A 19,278-nucleotide genomic window follows, 5' to 3' on the forward strand; every position below is an offset into this window, starting at 1 on the left:
TCTTCTGACATCACTTCCTGGACCCGCACCCAGGAAGTGATATCAGAGGGAGAGCCCATGCAGGTATGACAGCAGGATGGGGGTTGATGCTTACGCTAGGAACATTACAGAGGTACGGGGGGGGGGAGGAGGGGGGTGAAGAAGAGGAAGGGTGCCACGCCCACTACCAAGATAGCACCCGGGTTGGACCCCCCCCTTACTACTCCACTGTGTAATATGGAATCTTGCTACTTTGAGGATTCTGCCAGGTACTTGTGACCTGAATTGACCACTATCAGAAAGGGGTGGATAGTACATTAACTGTTTTTACCACTTGCACTGACAGAGTTCCTCAGCTTAACAATACACTGATGGCCATGCTCTCCCCAACTAGCTAGGTTTGGCGTGGACTGGGGTGTAGGAGTAGCCTAATGGCTAATGCGGTGGACTGAGAACCTGGGGAGCTAGGTTCAATGCCCGTTACAGCTCCTTGTGACCCTGGGCAAGTTACTTAACCATCCATTATCCCAGGTGGAGAACTTACTTTAGATCATGAGCCCACCAGGGACTTAAAAAAACATACCTGCAATAGTGTACGTCAACCAATTTGATGGTACCCGCAGAAAGGCAGTATGTCAAGCCTACGATCCTTTAATCACTTAGTAGTGACTTTCAGTCCACTAACCAGTTAAGTGAGCAGCTAATACGCTGTCCTAACGTTATCCACCTAGCCAACCGTGCCACCAGTATCGGCTGGTAAGCAGTTAGCTTCTGGGGTTCCTGCACTAACTCAGCTAAGATTAAATGCTAAGCAATTCAAGGTCAGGCATTTGGGCTGCAAAGAGTTCAGGGGGGTGAAGAACTTTTGTGTCCGACAGAAGAGCGGGACTTGAGTGTGATAGTATGTAACGATCTATTCCACCACCCCCTCCTACATAAAATCCAAGCTTCCCATCTACAACCCCACTCGCACCCTCCGCTCAAAGTCAGAGATACGCCTAAGCACCCCCCCCCCCCCCCCGGAAGATCCCTGCTCACAGAAACTGCCCACAAACGATCCTACAGCCACTTTATTCCACACCTCTGGAACCAACTACCCCCCCCCAACTTAGACAACAGAACTCACTATTAACATTCCGTAAATCGGTAAAGACCCTCCTCTTCAACTAAAGATCTCCTCTGTCTCCTCCCCCCCTTACGCCCCACCCCTCCACTCTCCTATCACCTTCCCAACTCCAGTATAACCCTCTCTTACTCTCTCCACTAACAAATTGTACCTAAACGCATATAACTTTCCTTAAACTAAACTACTGTATTTCCCCCTTCTCTCTTTCTGCTATACTCTCCCTGTATTTAATTCTCTCCAAAATCTATAAATCCAATCACTAAACCTGTTGTACTACTTATATGTCTAGTTACTCCCCACTGTGTATGTTCATTTGTAAACCGTTCTGAGCTACTGGGAGGACGGGATAAAAATCCAAATAAATAAATAAATAAAAGGTGGCCAAACAGGTTGAAAGGGGATAGCAAGCTAGAAGGATGCTAGGGGCATAGGGAGAGGTATGGTCAGTAGGAGAAAGGAAGTATCGATGTGACTGTATAAGACTCTGGTGAGTCCTCATTTAGAATATTGTGTGCAATTCTAGAGACCGTACCTGGAGACAGAGTAGGAGCTAGGGGATGCTGCGGATGGGCAGACTGGATGGGCCATTTGGCCTTTATCTGCCGTCATGTTACTATGTTTCTATAACTATAAAGCTCTATGACCTCACAATACAGGTGTAAAGAGCCTTAACCAATAGGAAGAGGAGATGCAAATGTTAAGAGCCTTAACCAATAGGGAGAGGAGTAGATAGAGGATGCTGCGGATGGGCAGACTGGATGGGCCATTTGGCCTTTATCTGCCGTCATGTTACTATGTTTCTATAACTATAAAGCTCTATGACCTCACAATACAGGTGTAAAGAGCCTTAACCAATAGGAAGAGGAGATGCAAATGTTAAGAGCCTTAACCAATAGGGAGAGGAGTAGATAGTGGATGCTTCGGATGGACAGACTGGATGGGCCATTTGGCCTTTATCTGCCATCATGTTTCTATGTTTCTATTGGGGAGGAGCTTGCAGGCTGTTCATTCATTCATTTTGTTGTTTGTGTTGGTTTATTAGGCCTCCAATGTAACTAGTATCTCTCCCCCCCCCACCTCTTGTACCAAGTCTTTGTCTAATGTTTGCATTTATGAGCCCCTTGAACACCCATGGTTTTGCTTTTAAATATATATGTAAACCGCCTAGATGGCCTGATAGGCGGTATATCGAAATATACATAAACTTGAAACTTGGAAGAAGCGTAAAGGTCAAAGTTTGCCAAGGGTGTCCACCACCCTTGCCCCAGCTCAGGATACTGACCTCTCGTTCTGGCAGTTGCTGTTGCAGCTGAAGGCGCATTTCAAGATGCTGTCCAGGGTCATCAGGCTGACGTATTGGAAGAGTTCCACCGACTTGTCCTTGTTGGCAAACTTTTCCCATTTGTCCTGAAGAGAACAGGAGAAAGATTTGAAAACTCCTCTCTCTCTCTCTCTCTCTCCACTGCAGCTTTAGGGGAGATACATAATAGAGAATGACACGGTGACAAAATTCATCACCGTTCCCGTCCCCACAGATAACTGCAGGAAATAATCCCATGTCATTTTCTAGTGTCTATTTCAACCTCGGTCCTTCTACATCAGCATTCTTCAAAGCAAAGCTTGCGGGTCAGTGGTTGTGGCCATTCATACTCTGATTCTTATTTGAGCCAAGTATAGGATAATGAAGCCATTGTGACATCACTGATGAGGTTGGCTCTTAGGCACTGGTGGAATGAGGCATTATGACATCACAATCTCAGCTCTGGAATGTTGCTGCTCAATCTCAGCATTCTTCAACGTAAAGCTTGCACGTCAGTGGTTGTGGCCATTCATACTCTGATTCTTCCCTCTCACCTTAAAGAATGACATGAAGATGGTTTCCCGCAGTTATCCGCGGGGACGGGAACGGTGATGAATTTTGTCACTGTGTCATTCTCTAATACATAACTCAAGAGTCAGAAAGCCATGACCTTGCTCATTCGTGAATGCTTGATGATGAACTATAAATATCCATCAGTGCTGGACCCATGACCTGATGTCACTCAGCATGTGAGGTACTGGTGACCTGCCCTCTTCTGGAAGGCCTCTGTTGCGTATGACACTTGGAGGGTTTTGCTTGTTCAAGAACCAATAATGATCACCCTCTTATCGTTCTGTTCTAACCCTTGTCAATGCAGAATGCCAATGAGTAGACCAGGAAGGGTTTTTAAAAATCCATAGTAAGTGACAAAAGATTCCTCACCAGCATGATCTTGGTGGAGTCGGACATCAGCTTCACATAAGGTTTCAGGATGTCGTAGTGGAAGGCTGGAGTCAGGAGCTTTCGGTGCTGGAGCCACTTTGGGCCAGAGAGGAGCAGCAATCCCTGCCCTGTTGGGGACACCAGTAACAATCTGGTCACATCGCTTTATGAAATCGAGACCTGGATTCAATTTGGGGATCTAGACAGGGCGGAGGATGCTACAGAGTTAACGTTCACAGCTTCTGAGCTATTGTAAAATCTTGAATTGACTCGGGGTACATAATACAGCTTGGATTTCGGAAAACCATGGTCTATGGCTTCTAGCCAAGGAATGCCTCCCCAATAACTGGCATAAATGAAAAAAAAGAGGGAATTGCATAAAAACTGGCTTAAAGCCAGCATAGCTGTGAATGAAGGCTCATGATAGCAAACCCCAAGAAAGTCCAGTTCTGATCAAGCAATCAGAACGGAAACCGGCTACACCTTATTCCGGAAGGGGTGGAAAACTCTTCTTTTTGACAACTGATACTATTAGCATCTCCCCTTTTCCCCTCCCCCTTCTCAGGCCTCTCCTTTCTTGCTCTCTACTGTCCCCTCCCTTCGCCTAGAGCCTTGCCTAGGTATGTGTGACTCACTAATGGAAGATTAGATTAGATTAAGCTAGAAGGCCAAACAGGAGATGGTCAGGCATTAAAAAAAAATCTAAGGCGGGCTCCAAATCCAGGTACGGAGCCACCATTCATGTGACTTAGCAGTGCAGTTTTTCTTAATATGGGTAGATTATTAGATCATGATACTAAGGATGGGCAGCCAAAAATGTGTGTCGTATGTCGTTTACTGTGTCATTTCTAGCAATGTTGGTTTTATTTATCTTTGTTTGAGCTTTTGGTCATCACGGGAGCATATCATCGAGTGTGTGCACTCTTTCAGAAAGATGGCGTGACAGTTTGTGCGCTTGCAAAGGTTCGAATGGGCTCACTTAAGCACAGAGCGCCAACTTCTTCTGAAAGACTGCTTGCTTTTAGCAAATAATGCGTGCGCGCGCGTTTGAAAGACTGCGCACTGTTATCGGCAAATGATAAAAACCACAAAGGCCCGGGTTCTTTAACCGTTGCCGATTTTTCAGGGGCCCAAGCTCAGTAAAAAAAAAAACCCCCAAAAAACGCCATTCCAACAACATATTTAACTGCGTTTCAAGGCACCTGCTGGCATTAGGCGGCCTTAATCGCCTAAGGAGGCTCAATACACGACAAAGATAGGCGCTAGAAATGTAGGACTGCCAAACCCTGGCCTGCATTTCTGGCGCCTGTCTTTCCCGGAGGCTCAATTCACTATAGGGTGCCATCATGTGATTGACGTGCGATCGGCAGCCGCTTATAGAATCGGGAACCATTTGTGTGTTCAATTTTATAAAATACTAGCACTTACGAGAATACTGTTCGCATGTGCATTTAAGTGCTAGGTAATTGCGCAGTCGGATCTATAAAGGACATGTGCAACTTATTTATTCATTCAATTTTCTATACTGTTCTCCCAGGGGAGCCCAGAATGGTTTACATGAATTTATTCAGGTACTCAAGCATTTTTCCCTCCCAATCTATCTAATGTACCTGGAACAATGGGGGGATTAAGTGACTTGCCCAAGGTCACAAGGAGCAGTGTGGGATTGAACCCACAACCCCAGGATGCTGAGGCTGTAGCTTTAACCACTGATCCACTCTAGAAATCAAAATGAAGTAAAAGTGAGCCAAGTAAAGGACAATCAAGCCATTGTGACATCACTGAAGAGGTTGGCTATTATTGGTGGAATGAGGCATTGTGATGTCACAATACAAGCTCTGGTTACCAGAGGCTGAAACTTGTCACACTATTTATTTATCCAATTTTCTGTACTGCTCTCACAAGGGAGCTCAGAATAGTTTACATGACGTTTTCCCCTGTCTGTCCTGGGGCACAAGGTCACAAGGGGCAGCATGGGTTTGAAGCCACACTTTCAGAGTGCCGAGGCTGTAGCTTTAACCACTGCACCGCACTCTTTTACTAAGCGGCCGCAGAGGTTACTACCATGGCCCGGGGCGCTAAATGCTCAGACACTCAGGAATTCTATGAGTATCAGAGCAGCGTCGGAGCATTTAGCGCTGGGGGCTGCGGTAGAAACTTCCATCGCAGCTAAATAAAAGGGGGGGGGGGGGGTTAGCTTGTAAACGCTAGGAGGATGTATACAGGAGGGGAGAGCATTGGTATTTTAAAGTATTTACATGTGATTGTATGAAAAATGTAACTTACAGTAGATATGCACTAAAGTGTCACTTTGAGGGCCCTCATTTAAAAACATCAGAATAGTCATACTGGGTCAGACCAATGGTCTATCAAGCCCAGTAGCCCCTTCTCACGGTGGCTAATCCAGGTCACTAGTACCTGGCCAAAACCCAGACTGTAGCAATATTCCATGCTACCGATCCAGGGCAAGCAGTGGTTTCCCCCATGTCTTTCTCAATAACAGACTGTGGACTTTTCCTCCAGGAACTTGTCCAAATCTTTCTTAAAACCAGCGACGCTATCCGCTCTTACCACATCCTCTGGCAACGCATTCCAGAGCTTAACTATTCCCTGTAACGTCATCGAGTGTCCCTAGTCTTTGTAATTTTTGATGGAGCGAAAAATCGATCCACTCGTACCCGTTCTACTCCACTCAGGATTTTGTAGACTTCAATCATATCTCCCCTCAGCCGTCTTCTATCGGCATGGGTATGCCTAAATCTAAGCGCTTTGATGATAATTTGTAATAATGGAATTTTGACACCCGGATGCCATCACGGAATTAGTGTTCAGCACGCTGAATCTAGGTCAGGAGTGTCAAAGTCCTTCCTCGAGGGCCGCAATCCAGTCGGGTTTTCAGGATTTCCGCAATGAACATGCATGAGATCTATTTGCATGCACTTCTTTCATTGTATGCTAATAGATCTCATGCATATTGATTGGGGAAATCCTGAAAACCCAACTGGATTGCAGCCCTCGAGGAGAGACTTTGACACCCTTGATCTAGGTGCTTAAAAGGTGGCACCCAATTACAGAATTTCCCCCTTGGTTTACAGACACAAGGAGCAGAAGTATGGGTTTTTAATGGGCCATATTGCTTGGATAATGCCCTGTCCTTACATATCCAGGCTGCTATAAATATCGCATTTCCTGCCCTTTATGATCATTCTTGCTCAAGAAGAGAGATCAGAGTTCATGCTTACCAATCCATGCTTCAAAAAAGCTGTAGGTCCAAGCCTTGGGATCTGCAAGGTCCAACACAATACATTGTAACCATGTTCAGCACATCCATGAATTGTAACACAAATAGGGTTGTCAGATATTCTTTTTAGAAAATCTGGACCCCCCCAAGCCCCGCCCCCAGGCCTGCCTAGTTCTGCCCATCTCCGCCCCCAAGCCCACCCTAACCACGCACTCCTGCTCTTGTTGGGCATAGAGCAGGGGTCTCAAAGTCCCTCCTTGAATATGCATTGAAAGCAGTGCATGCAAATAGATCTCATGCATATTCATTGGGGATATCCTGAAAACCCGACTGGATTTGGCCCTCGAGGAGGGACTTTGGAGACCCCTGGTTTAGGGTTATCAGATGTTCAGATTTCCCCGGATAAATCCTCCTTTTGAGGACGTGTCCAGGGGTCCAGATGGCTTTGGTTTTGAAAAGCTGTCTCATGCAGGGAGGAAGTCCGCGCCTGCGTGGCCGTCACGCGAAGACGCTATCGTGTGACGGCCACGCAGGTGCAGACTTCCTCTATGCCAGGGTTCTCAAAGTCCCTCCTTGAGGGCCGCAATCCAGTCGGGTTTTCAGAAATTCCTCAATGAATATGCATGAGATCTATTTGCATGCACTGCTTTCAATATATATTCATTGGGGAAATCCTGAAAACCCGACTGGAATACGGCTCTCGAGGACCGGAGTTCCCTACCCCTGATGTATACCCTAGAGCAGGAGTAGGGAACTCCGGTCCTCAAGAGCTGTATTCCAGTTGGGTTTTCAGGATTTCCCCAATGAATATACATGAGATCTATGTGCATGCACTGCTTTCAATGCATATTCATTGGGGAAATCCTGAAAACCCGACTGGATTGCGGCCCTCGAGGAGGAACTTTGAGATCCCTGGACTAGACGTAGGGGGTGGGCAACTCCAGTCCTTGAGGGCCGCAATCCAGTTGGGTTTTCAGGATTTCCCCAATGAATATGCATGAGATCTATATGCATGCACTGCTTTCAATGCATATTCATTGGGGAAATCCTGAAAACCCGACTGGATTGCGGCCCTCAAGGAGAGACTTTGGAGACCCCTGCCCTAAACACAAGTAACCGTTCAGCATCACAAACCCCTAAAGATCAAGATTTCTTTACTGCATAAAACTAGCAGCAGAATTTAAGCCCTGCTGCCAGCGGTCAACAAAAGGAGCTCTGAGCTATGGAATCACTGGGTCACAGAGGCTGATGCTTTGCATGGAAGTGTGGATGCTCCCAGGTAATCTCTCCTCTGGGGGGTGTAGATAAGATTGAATTAATTCATATGGAAATTAAATTTGAAAGAATGATTTAAATTTGTGTGAAATTTATTTTAATTCTTATTGTATTGAATGTATTTTTGTATTATCCTATTGTACTGATTATTTGATTCTTTCAATAAAAATTGTTATGCATAAACTGCTTTGTATAGGCCAGGAGTAGGCAATTCCGGTCCTCGAGAGCCGGAGCCAGGCCAGGTTTTCAGGATATCCACAATGAATATGTATGAGATGGATTTGCATGTACTGCCTCCTTGAGACGCAAATCTATCTCATGCATATTCATTGTGGATATCCTGAAAACCTGACCTGGCTCCGGCTCTCGAGAACCGGAATTGCCTACCCCTGGTATAGGCAAATCATGGACTTGCTTTTCAGGATTCAGACTTCCGATGCCGTGTAGTCGGCTCCACCTCACATAGCATTCAAATTTATTTGCTGGTAGAATGTACCCAGCATTCATTTCAGCAAAGAATTACTGCTCAGCGGAATCCAGTCTCTCTGTGATGGTTCCATACCTGGTCTGACAGATCCAGTTCAATAAACATGGATATATATCTAGGGGGGTTTTCTCTCATTAAATAAAATTGCTGTGTTACCTAAAAAATAAATAAAAGTTTAGTTAATGCTGTGAATCGTCAGTGTGAGGAAAAAAGCTCTAAAGAGCAAGGACCTGATACAGGAACAAGCTCCCACGCTTAACCCAGCCACGGTTTTATCACGCGGGAACCTCTCTCATGAATTAGGCCGCAAGCCATCATAGGATGTCACAAATGTGCAATCAAAATCAAATCATAACATAAGGGGAATAACAGTGAAAAATTCTGAACCCAAATAGTGCAAAATTACTTTCCTAGAGAGAATTCCCGCAGATATCAGCCGCCAATACAGCGATCATCAACAGAGAAGGTAGAACTTATCCTGAGAAATGTCAAGGCTTCCATGAGGGGGAATGCCATTCGGCAGACTTTGTCACCTCCTTTGAAAAATCACAACGCTGTGTTTTGGGTTCTACCCAGCTTGGTTTCAGGGGCAAGCCCCTTCTTCAGGAACCATTAACGATTGTTGTTTTTTTGTGGTTGATATCTAGGGGAATTCTCTCTAGGAAAGCACTTTTGCACCATATGTGTTTAGAATTTTTCACTGTTATTCCCTTTATATTATGATTTTGATTGCACACTTGTGACATCCTATGATGGCGTGCGGCCTAATTCGTGAGAGAAGTTCCCGCGTGATAAAACCGTGGCTGGGTTAAGCGTTGGAGCTTTTTCCAGTTTCAGGTCCTTGCTTTTTACCTCACACTGACGATTCACAACACTAACCAAAAATTTTTTCATTTTTTTTTTTGGGTAACACAACAATTTTATTTTGAGTCTTTTTTGACCTTGAGTTCTTTTTGTTCTTACCTGCTCTGCCAAACACAGACTTAGCGTATTCAGGGTGCGTGACGAAGAACATGGGAAGAAAACTTCCAAACCAGATGGGGAAACCATAGGGGTATTTATTTGCCCAGGACACAAAAATGTCTAAATCGGTCCCATCCGCACGAAGCTAAAGTGAAAATTGAAGGGAGAAGAGAGTGTAAGATCATAAGTTGCTGTCCTAGGCGGGATCTGTTTGTTCAGATGCTTTAAGGCAACTGTGCAGGGAACAGGAATATCCAGACCTGGTTTTACATAATTACATAGGAAGCGGAACGCTTTTTTGTTTGGGGGGAGGCAAAAGCTCTGCTCCAGACCCCGCCCCATAATAGTACTAATTGTAACACCATTTTTTCCATTCATTTTTCATATATACACAATATAATCTTAACACATAATGGTTAACCACAAAATGAATACAGAAAGCACACTTTAAGCTTCTCAACATGCATTCCTACCAGAACACCTGGCCTTGGTCACTCATGCAGAACACAGATATCCCCTATGGTCTAGCACAGGGGTGCCCACACTTTTTGGGCTTGCGAGCTACTTTTTAAATGACCAAGTCACAATGATCTACCAACAATAAAATTTTAAAAAAACACAACGCACACTGTACGCATAGAAAATGTTAATCATCATTCCTATTCCAGGGTTTTCAAAGAGGTCAAAGCAGATGACTCTATGCACTGTCACCTCAGTAACAACCATACAAAAGTAGACAAATACCCACCCCCTCCCTTTTTACTAAACCACGTTAGCAGTTTTTAGTGCAGGGAGCTGCGCTGAATGCCCGCTGCTCTCAACACTCCTAGGCTCCCTGCGCTAAAAACCTCTATTGTGATTTAGTAAAAGGGGACCATAGTGTAAAATATAGACAGCAGATATAAATTCAGACACATTTTGATCACAAAATTTAAAATAAAATCATTTTCCCTACCTTGTCTGGTGATTTCATGAGTCTCTGGTTGCACTTTCTTCTTCTGACTGTGCATACAATCTTTCTTCCCTTCTTTTAGCCTGTATGCTTCTTCTCCTCCAGACCTCATTTCTTCCCCCCCAACTTTTCCTTCCTCTTCCCTGCCCTTTCTTTCTCTCTGCCTCCCTTTCATTTTTTTCTGTTTCTCTTCTTTCCTTCTGTCTCCCTGCCTGCCCTTTTTCTTTCTTTCTCCCTGCCCTCCCCCAAGCCACTGCCACTGCCATTGCCATCGGGGACCAGGACCCAAACGCCACCAATAACAGGCCCCAAGCTCTCCCTGCTTCGGCCAACCAGCATTCCTCTCCCTGACGTCAATTCTGCCATCGGGAAGAGGAAGGCTGATCAGCCCAAGATCGCGATCGACCTATTAGGGGAAATGCTGCCGGGTCCTGCCTTCGCGGAAACAGAAAGTAAGCAGGACCCGGCAGGAAGAAGAACAAATGCTTGTCTCCCGCATTAGCCCGTAGCGAACGCTTGCTTCAGGGCTCTCAACATGTGCGCGCCGGCTTCCCTTCTCCCCTCCCCCCCCCGGACATAACTTCCGGTTTCGGAGGGAAGAGAAGAGAAGCCGGCACGCACATGTTGAGAGCCCTGAAGCAAGCGTTCGCTACGGGCTAATGCGGGAGACAAGCATTTGTTCTTCTTCCTGCCGGGTCCTGCCTACTTTCTGTTTCCGCGAAGGCAGGACCCGGTTTTTTGTTCAGCAGCGGCAGATGACAGCTGGGCGGATCGCCCAGCTAAAAGGCCCTAGGGAGAAAGAAAACTGGAGAGGAAGGCTGATCGGCCCGTAGATCAGGACGGCAACACGAGTCTATCACAGAGCCCGGGATAGGCTCCGCGATCGACTCGCGTTGCCTTCCTGAGCTACTGGTCGATCGCGATCGACGCGTTGGGCACCCCTGGTCTAGCATCTTTCTCCTCTCATTCTCACAGCCTGGCATCTCTTTCCTCTCCCACAGTCTAGCATCTCTCTCGCCTTCTCTCCCTCTTCCCTTGGCCTAACAACTCTCTCCTCTTACCCCCTTCCTGCGCTCTGGTAACTTTTTCCTCTCCTTCCCGCAGTCTGGCATATCTCTCTCCCCTCCTTCCCTTCTGTTCTCTGGTCTGGCATCTGTCTCTCCAAGTTTATTCATGTCTTACTATCCCTCACCAAAGATTTAAAAAAATCTCTGGGAACCTCTGGGTGGCTTACAATCTGAGATTTTGTTCATTTTAATTGCCAGGTGTGTTACCAAAGAGCACTCTGGTTGTTTCACAATGCTAATTGCCTATTCAATTCTGTTAATTCATTCCAAGGTCTTTATCTTGGTAGTCATTTTTTTGTCGTTAAGGGTTGTTTTGGGTTTTTGGGGTTTTTTTTTGGGGGGGTGCTTTATTAAGAACTAGCTCCTTTTATCATGGCCACACCCCTCGGTCGCTTTTGTGGTACGTGCTCTCCAGATGGTCTGTGGTGTTAGCACCTCATGCTTATTGAGGGGTGGGAGACTGTGGCTCTTCCTCATTTATTTGAATGGCTGCGTGGGAGGGGGTTATACCAATCTTACTGCAAGGATGATAGGAAAGTAATTCTATGTTGACATCAAGATGCTGCATTAAATAGGGACCCCTCTTCCCAGCCATCTCACCTCTTGATATTGTAATTTTAATGAAATGGGCTCATCTACCTAGACCAGGGGGAGGCATTTCCGGTCCTCGAGAGCTGGAGCCAGGTCAGGTTTTCAGGATCTCCACCATGAATATGTACGAGATGGATTCGCATGCACTGCCTCCTTGAGATGCAAATCTCTCTCGTGCATATTTATTGTGGATATCCTGAAAACCTGACCTGGCTCCGGCTCTCGAGGACCGGAATTGCCTACCCCTGGTCTAGACAAAGACTGGGGAGAAGAGGCGGAGATTGAAATGATAATATATGCACACATTCAGGTGGGAAGAATTTGTATAGAGGTTGAATGTTAATTAGTTTAAGTTTTAGCTAACAATAAGTTAAAAGAAACATGAAATACACAGTCTAGGAAAACCATTTTGTTTTCATTTTGTTTCAGGAACACTTGTTTTCCTGCTTGGGGGGAGGGGAAGTAAAATTTGGCAGAAAGTCAAGTGCTTTTTAAAGTAATATGAACAACATTCACAATAATATCCCTTCCCACTACCCTCAATAACCTATATGTCCCTCCTCCAGCTAACCTTAACGACATCATTCTTTGTCAATTGTTCATTATTGTTTGTGCACTATTTGTAATCTCTGATATGTTTATAACTTTGATAAATTGCTGTGAACCGCCTAGAACTCCCTGGGTATAGCGGTATACAAGAATAAAGTTATTACTATTATTATTATTATAACATATACATTTTTGTAGAATCTTTTTCTCTCTTTCTTTTACAGGAGGCTTTATACTTCCTTTTTCTCATTCCCGCTTTCCCTCCCCTCACAGTGAATGAAGGAATAGATTTAAATATATTCTGTGTTCCTTCACTTTTCCACTTGGGGGCCCTTTATACTAAACCATGGTAAAATTTGCAGGTACTAACGCAACACATGGAAGGCCCCAGTGGGAGAAGGCTGCAAAGCAGCCTGTTTAGAGTGCTTACGACGCTGCTCTTTGGAGGGAGGTATGTAGGTCTCGCAGTTGGTGGGATTCAGATGGGAGGAAGAAATGGAAGGATGGGAGGGTCAGCGGGGGTTTGGCTGTGTGGCGGGGGGGGGGGGGGCTGTTCAAGTGTTCTGCTGCACGGAAGGGAGGGATAGAAGCTGGGCAAGGGTTCTGCTGCATGAGGGATCGGTGGGAGGGAGGGATGGATGGATAGAAAGATGCTGTATGGAAGGGAGGGATAGAAGCTGTGCAAGGGTTCTGCTGCCCAGGGGGATGGGAGGGAGGGATAGAAAGATGATGCAGAGGGAAGGCACAAGGGGATGGGTGTGAGGGGAGGAAAGATGCTACACATGTGGGGGAGAGAAAGGAAAGAGGAAGAATTGGGGTGCAAGAGAGGAAGGGAGAGTTGATCATTGTACAAGAAAAAAATAAGACTTTCCCCAAAAATAAGACCTAGTGCATTTTTTGGGCCACAAATTAATATAAGACACTGTCTTATTTTTGGGGAAACACGGTATGTTTTTATGAGGCACTTCCACATGAACTCTAATCAAAGTACCAGGAAGCACCTGCAAATTTAGAGCCTCTGTTTTGCAACCGTTTAGCGCGAGCTGCTGTGGTAACTGTCCCGAAGCCTATAGGGATTTAAAGGGCTTCGGGGTCTTTGTTGCGCAGCTTTCGAAAAGTGTGTGCTTGTGTATGTGGGGGGGGGGGGGAGGGAGAGATGGGGTCAGAAGATCGGTGGGGTTCGGATGGGAGGGAGAGATGGAAAGATAGGAGGGTCAGCGGGGGATCGGCTGCGTGGCGGGGGTGGAGGCAGGGGAAGCGCTGCTGCCGGCAAATCCAGGGACTGGGGCTTATTTTTGGGGTAGGGCTTAAATTAAGACCGAAGACCTACCCTGATAATCATGCTAGGGCTTATTGTCGGGGTAGGTCTTATTTTCGGGGGAACATGGTAGAAAACGAAGGCAGATAAAGACCATGTGGCCTATCCAGCTTCCATAGCTTTTCAGTGATTTCGGTTACTCTGGCATGTTAGTTGGACTGAGCTTTGTTTTACCCCAAACCTGACATCTGTGAACATCTACACCACAGTGACCCCTGATGCAGATGTTCCTCAGACGCCGAAACACAGCACTGTGTCGAGTGTACAACCCCCCAAACCCCCCCCAATGCCCCCCCAACGCGGCGCGATCTCTATTAAGTAAAGTGGGGTGTTCCCCCCCACGCCCCCCCCGTCGGAGCCCAAAAAACAGTAATTTTCTTCCTCCGCGCTGCGCTCAATTGTCTGCTTGTGCCTTTGTCCCGGCGCGCTTTTGACCTGACACCAGGGAAGAGAGATGGAAGAAATACAGTTGATGGATTGATGGGAATAGGGGGAGAAGAAACTTGAAAGAGGCTCAATGTCCTAAAAATTTGCTGAAGTCTCCTGTTGTCTTTGGGTGGAGCAGGGAATGCGTGCTCTGCGCATAATGGAGCAGTTCTATAAATGGGTTGTTAAAACGCCTTGTGATCTCTATGCATTTTAACATGTACTTTGATATGTGACTTTTGAACTGGATTATAATCTGATAGGACTCTGTACCCAATCGTTCTGGTTGTATAAGCTAAAAAAAAAAAAAGTATCAAAAAAAGTAGAATAAAAACCAAATACCAAATTCTCCTTACACACAGCCTTCAAATACTGATTAAGCAGAACAACCCACACACACGGTGTCAAGTCAAAAGCGCGCCGGGACAAAGGCGCGCGCAGACAATTGAGTGCAGTGCGGAGGTGCGCGCCACAGAAAATTACTGTTTTTAGGGTTCCGACGGGGGAGGCGTGGGGGGGAATCCCCCCACTTTACTTAATAGAGATCGTGCCGCGTTGTGAGGGCGTTGTGGGGGGTTTGGGGGGTTGTAACCCCCCACATTTTACTGAAAACTTCATTTTTTCCCTGTTTTTAGGGAAAAAGTTAAGTTTACAGTAAAATTTGGAGGGTTACAACCCCCCAAACCCCCCACAACGCCGGCGCGATCTCTATTAAGTAAACTGGGGGGGCTCCCCAACAAAACCCCCCGTTGGAGCCCCTAAAAACTGTAATTTTCTTCGGCGCGCGCCTCCGTCTTGCGCTCATTTGTTGGCGCGCGCCTTTGTCTTTCGCGGGGTTGTCTATGAACCCCCACACACACACACAACTATTAACCCTGGCCTTCAATATAATATAGGTAAACTTCTCTGATGCTTGAAAAGAGCACAGTACATGGGGGCTCGATTCACTAAGCAAACCGATCGCGTACCGCTCGTTTTGCGCTCACTTTCCAACTCCGGCTCGATTCACTAACCTTCCTCCAGACCCCATCCGATCTGCGCATGCAAATGAGTAAAAAGGCATGTCAATTTCTTAACGCGTCGATTCATGAAACCATCTCGTCCAAACCGACTGGCCTTTCCGTTCCCAAAAGTTACGACTGCTGAGGACCAGTCGTTTACATCCTCGCCGGCTATTTCTGCCCAGCAAATGACGCGTGCGTGTTAAGAACACCATTAAAAATATATATCCACCCCTCCAAAAATCCAAAATATATCTAAACTTTTAAATATATGTAAACTTTCATGTAGATAAGCGTTAGAAATATTTTTGTAATTTTTTGAAATGCGCATAGCGCGCGCGGGAGTGAATCGCAGCTTTTTAATGCGCATGGCGAGAAAATCGCGGATTAACCCCGTGCTCTCCTTGCGCATTGTGCATTTCAAATATCAATGCCAAATAAGAAAAAAAAAAAAAATCCTAAATCAAATATAACTTTTAAGGACCAGCTATCCCTCCCCCAGCTAGATTGTCGCGTGCATGTGTGTCACTCGTTGCTGTTTCGTGCTTCATGGCAGATATAGCTAATGACGTCCGCGATTAAACCATGCCCCTTTTCTACGCGGTGAAGTCCGAAAGAGCTAGCGCATGCATTATGAGCTTCAAAACCAACAAGGATACCGTGGTCACGCGCGTCGATCGATGTTTCAGTGCTGATAGCGGCGTGTTTACGATTGGATCATTTGCATGGACAAGCTTTGCTGAATCGATCGGCTACAATGACTCGGAAACGGATGGGACACGAATAGGATAGATTTTTGGACTTTAGTGAATCCTGCCCATGGTTCACTTAGTCTCTGCAAATTGAGTAACACTGCAGGATTTGTCAAGGACTTTCGATTTGTTTCATCGATGAATGCCTATAAAGCCAACCTTTTCCTTACCTCGTGGGCACTGCCAAACAGCCAGTGGCGAGGGGGCCCAGGGAAACAGGCAAGAATTTTGTTCCACTCTCGTCTTCTGAAGTAAAGCGTGATCAGTTTTCCCAAAGCAGCAGCAAACCCCAGGCCAACAGCACACTGCAGAATCTGGCAAGCGTCCAGAGAGAACCAGGAGGGGCTTAGAACCCTCTCTAGCACCGACGCCATGGTCTCGCAGCTCCGACTCTGGTGACAATACACTCTTTCTCAAGTTCTGCTGTCAAAAGAGGGCAGAGGAGGAGCAAGCAGTCAGACGCGCCAGTCCTTCTTGACTGACTGCCAGCATTCCCATGGCCATCACAGTCACAATTTTGGATTCCCTGCATGAACTAAAAAGCCTTTTATCTGGACAATTTGACTAACAGCCTAGCTCAGTGGCAGTTTTTGTAACTTCCAAAGTTACCAGCAAGAGCAACTGAAACTAGATCTCTGCTAAGTGCAGATGAAACCAATATTTTAGTTGTCCAAAGAACTGCAACAGGCATCCTAGATTCATTTTTGAATGGTCTTGGGGGGGACAGTGGAATAGGGGAGCAAGCATAAAACACTCACCCCAGCGAATGATTAAAGTGACTCGTGTGAGAACAGCAGCAACATTGCATGCTACCGATCCAGGGCAAGCAGTGGCTTCCCCCATGTCTGTCTCAATAGTAGACTGTGGACTTTTCCTCCAGGAATTTGTCCAAACTTTTTTTTAAAATCAGCTATGTTAACCAATTTTACCATATCCTTTGGTAATGTGTTCTAGAGTTTAACTATTCTCTGAGTGAAAAAAATATTTCCTCCTATTGGTTTTAAAAGTATTTATCCTGTAACTTCATCCAATGTCCCCCTAGTCTTTGTAATTTTTTTTTTTCATATTTTTTCCCTTTTTCTTTTTCCTCCCTTTTTTTTCTTTGTAATTTTTGATGGAGTAAAAAAATTCATCCACTCAGGATTTTGTAGACTTCAGTCATATCTCCTGTCAGCCATCTCTTTTCCAAGCTGAAGAGCCCTAACCTTTTTAATCTCCCCTCATACGAGAGGAGTTCCATCCCCTTTATCATCTCGGTTGCTCTTCTTTGAACCTTTTCTAGTTCCACTATATCTTTTTTGAAGTAAGGTGACCAAAATTGAACACAGTACTCAAGGTGAGGTCGCACCATGGAGCGATATAGAGGCATTATAACAGTCTTGTTATCATCCCTTTTCTAATAATTCCTAGCATCCTGTTTGCTTTTTTTGCTTCATTGCAAGTTTACACTGAGACCGTCGGTCAGCGATTTATCCTTGATTTACGCAGGCTCGTGTTTTTTTAATTTGAGGGAGATATACAAAGATGGATAGGCAAATGGCTGGAAAACCGAAAGCAGAGAGTGGGCATAAATGGGAAGTTCTCCGACTGGGAGAAAGTGACTAGTGGTGTACCCCAGGGCTCGGTACTTGGGCCGATCCTTTTTAATATTTATATCAATGACCTGGAGGAAGGAACATCCAGTGAGATCATCAAGTTTGCAGACGATACAAAACTATGCCGGGCAATCAGATCGCAGGAGGATAGAGAGGAACTCCAGAGCGACTTGTGTCGGTTAGAAACATGGGCGGAGAAATGGCAGATGAAGTTCAATGTGGAGAAATGCAAGGTAATGCATTTAGGCAATAAGAATAAGGAATACGAGTACACAATGTCAGGTGCAACTCTGGGGAAGAGTGAACAAGAAAAGGACCTGGGTGTACTGATAGATAGGAGCCTGAAGCCGTCGGCACAATGCGCGGCAGCGGCAAAGAAGGCAAATAGAATGTTGGGCATGATAAAGAAAGGAATCTCGAGTAGATCGGAGAAAGTTATAATGCCGCTTTATAGGGCAATGGTCAGACCACACTTGGAATACTGCGTCCAACATTGGTCTCCCTACCTAAAGAAGGATATAAAACTGCTGGAGAGGGTGCAGAGACGAGCAACAAAACTGGTGAAGGGTATGGAGAAACTGGAATACGAGGACAGACTTATAACACTAGGATTGTTCTCCCTTGAGAAAAGGAGACTGCGTGGGGATATGATCGAGACCTTCAAAATACTGAAAGGAATCGACAAAATAGAGCAGAGAAGATTATTTACATTGTCCAATTTGACACGGACTAGAGGACATGTAATGAAGCTAAGGGGGGACAGGTTCAGGACTAATGTCAGGAAGTTCTGCTTCACTCAGAGAGTGGTTGACACCTGGAATGCCCTCCCAGAGGAGATTATGACGGAATCGACCGTCCTAGGCTTCAAGAGCAAACTAGATGCATATCTCCTTAAGAGAGGCATATAAGGATATGGTGGACTATAAATTACGCCAGGTGTACACCTGGCAGGGCCTCCGCGTGTGCGGATCGCCGGACTTGATGGACCGAAGATCTGATCCGGAGATGGCAGTTCTTATGTTCTTATGTTAAACCTTATCAACCTTGGACCCCTGAAGAAGGCGTGTTAACCGAAACATGGACTGTATCGGGTCCCTTGGTTAATTAAAAGGTGGTAACATTAACCGCATTTAATAATAGATAGAATAAACATAGCCTGCATCTTGTATGTTTTATCTGCGGTTTTTCCTTGTTTCCCGTCTGTTGCTTTTTTGACCACCACCACACATTGGGCGGAAGGTTTCATCGTATTGTCTACGATGACACCCAGATCTTTTTCTTGGGAACTGACCCCCAAGGTGGACCCTAACATCTGGTAACTATGATTTGGGTTATTCTTCCCAATGTGCATCATAAGAACATAAGAAGTTGCCTCCGCTGAGGAAGACCAGAGGTCCATCTCGCCCAGCGGTCCGCTCCCACGGCGGCCCATCAGGCCCACTGCCTGAACAGTGGTCTCTGACTAATTTTATAAATTACCTCTAATCCTATCCCTATAACCTTACCTCTACTCTTATCTGTACCCCTCAATCCCTTTGTCCTCCAGGTACCTGTCCAGACCTGCATTTGTCCACATTAAATTTCATCTGCCACTTGACGCCCGGTCTTCCAATTTCCTAAGGTCCGCCTGCAATTTTTCACAGTTCGCATGCGTTTTAACAACTTTGAATAGTTTAGTGCCATCCTTAGGTTTAATTATCTCACTCGTCGTTCC

The 19,278-nt window shown here is 45.7% G+C and overlaps 1 protein-coding gene across 1 annotated transcript in view; it reads right to left on the minus strand.

Moving 5' to 3' along the window:
* Positions 1 to 16,396, minus strand: part of LOC117346552 (cytochrome P450 4B1-like) — a 49,479-nt gene extending 33,083 nt beyond the window's left edge. The window contains exons 1-5 of the mRNA XM_033916314.1: positions 16,140 to 16,396; positions 9,314 to 9,458; positions 6,590 to 6,631; positions 3,348 to 3,475; positions 2,388 to 2,512 (exon numbers count right to left, since the gene is read on the minus strand). Coding sequence (XP_033772205.1) covers positions 2,388 to 2,512; positions 3,348 to 3,475; positions 6,590 to 6,631; positions 9,314 to 9,458; positions 16,140 to 16,343 — 644 coding nt within the window. The 5' untranslated portion in view covers positions 16,344 to 16,396. The remainder of the gene's footprint in view (positions 1 to 2,387; positions 2,513 to 3,347; positions 3,476 to 6,589; positions 6,632 to 9,313; positions 9,459 to 16,139) is intronic.
* Positions 16,397 to 19,278: the final 2,882 nt, after the last annotated feature.

This window comes from Geotrypetes seraphini, chromosome 12 (genome assembly GCF_902459505.1).
Source record: "Geotrypetes seraphini chromosome 12, aGeoSer1.1, whole genome shotgun sequence".
Taxonomy (NCBI): Eukaryota; Metazoa; Chordata; class Amphibia; order Gymnophiona; family Dermophiidae; genus Geotrypetes; species Geotrypetes seraphini.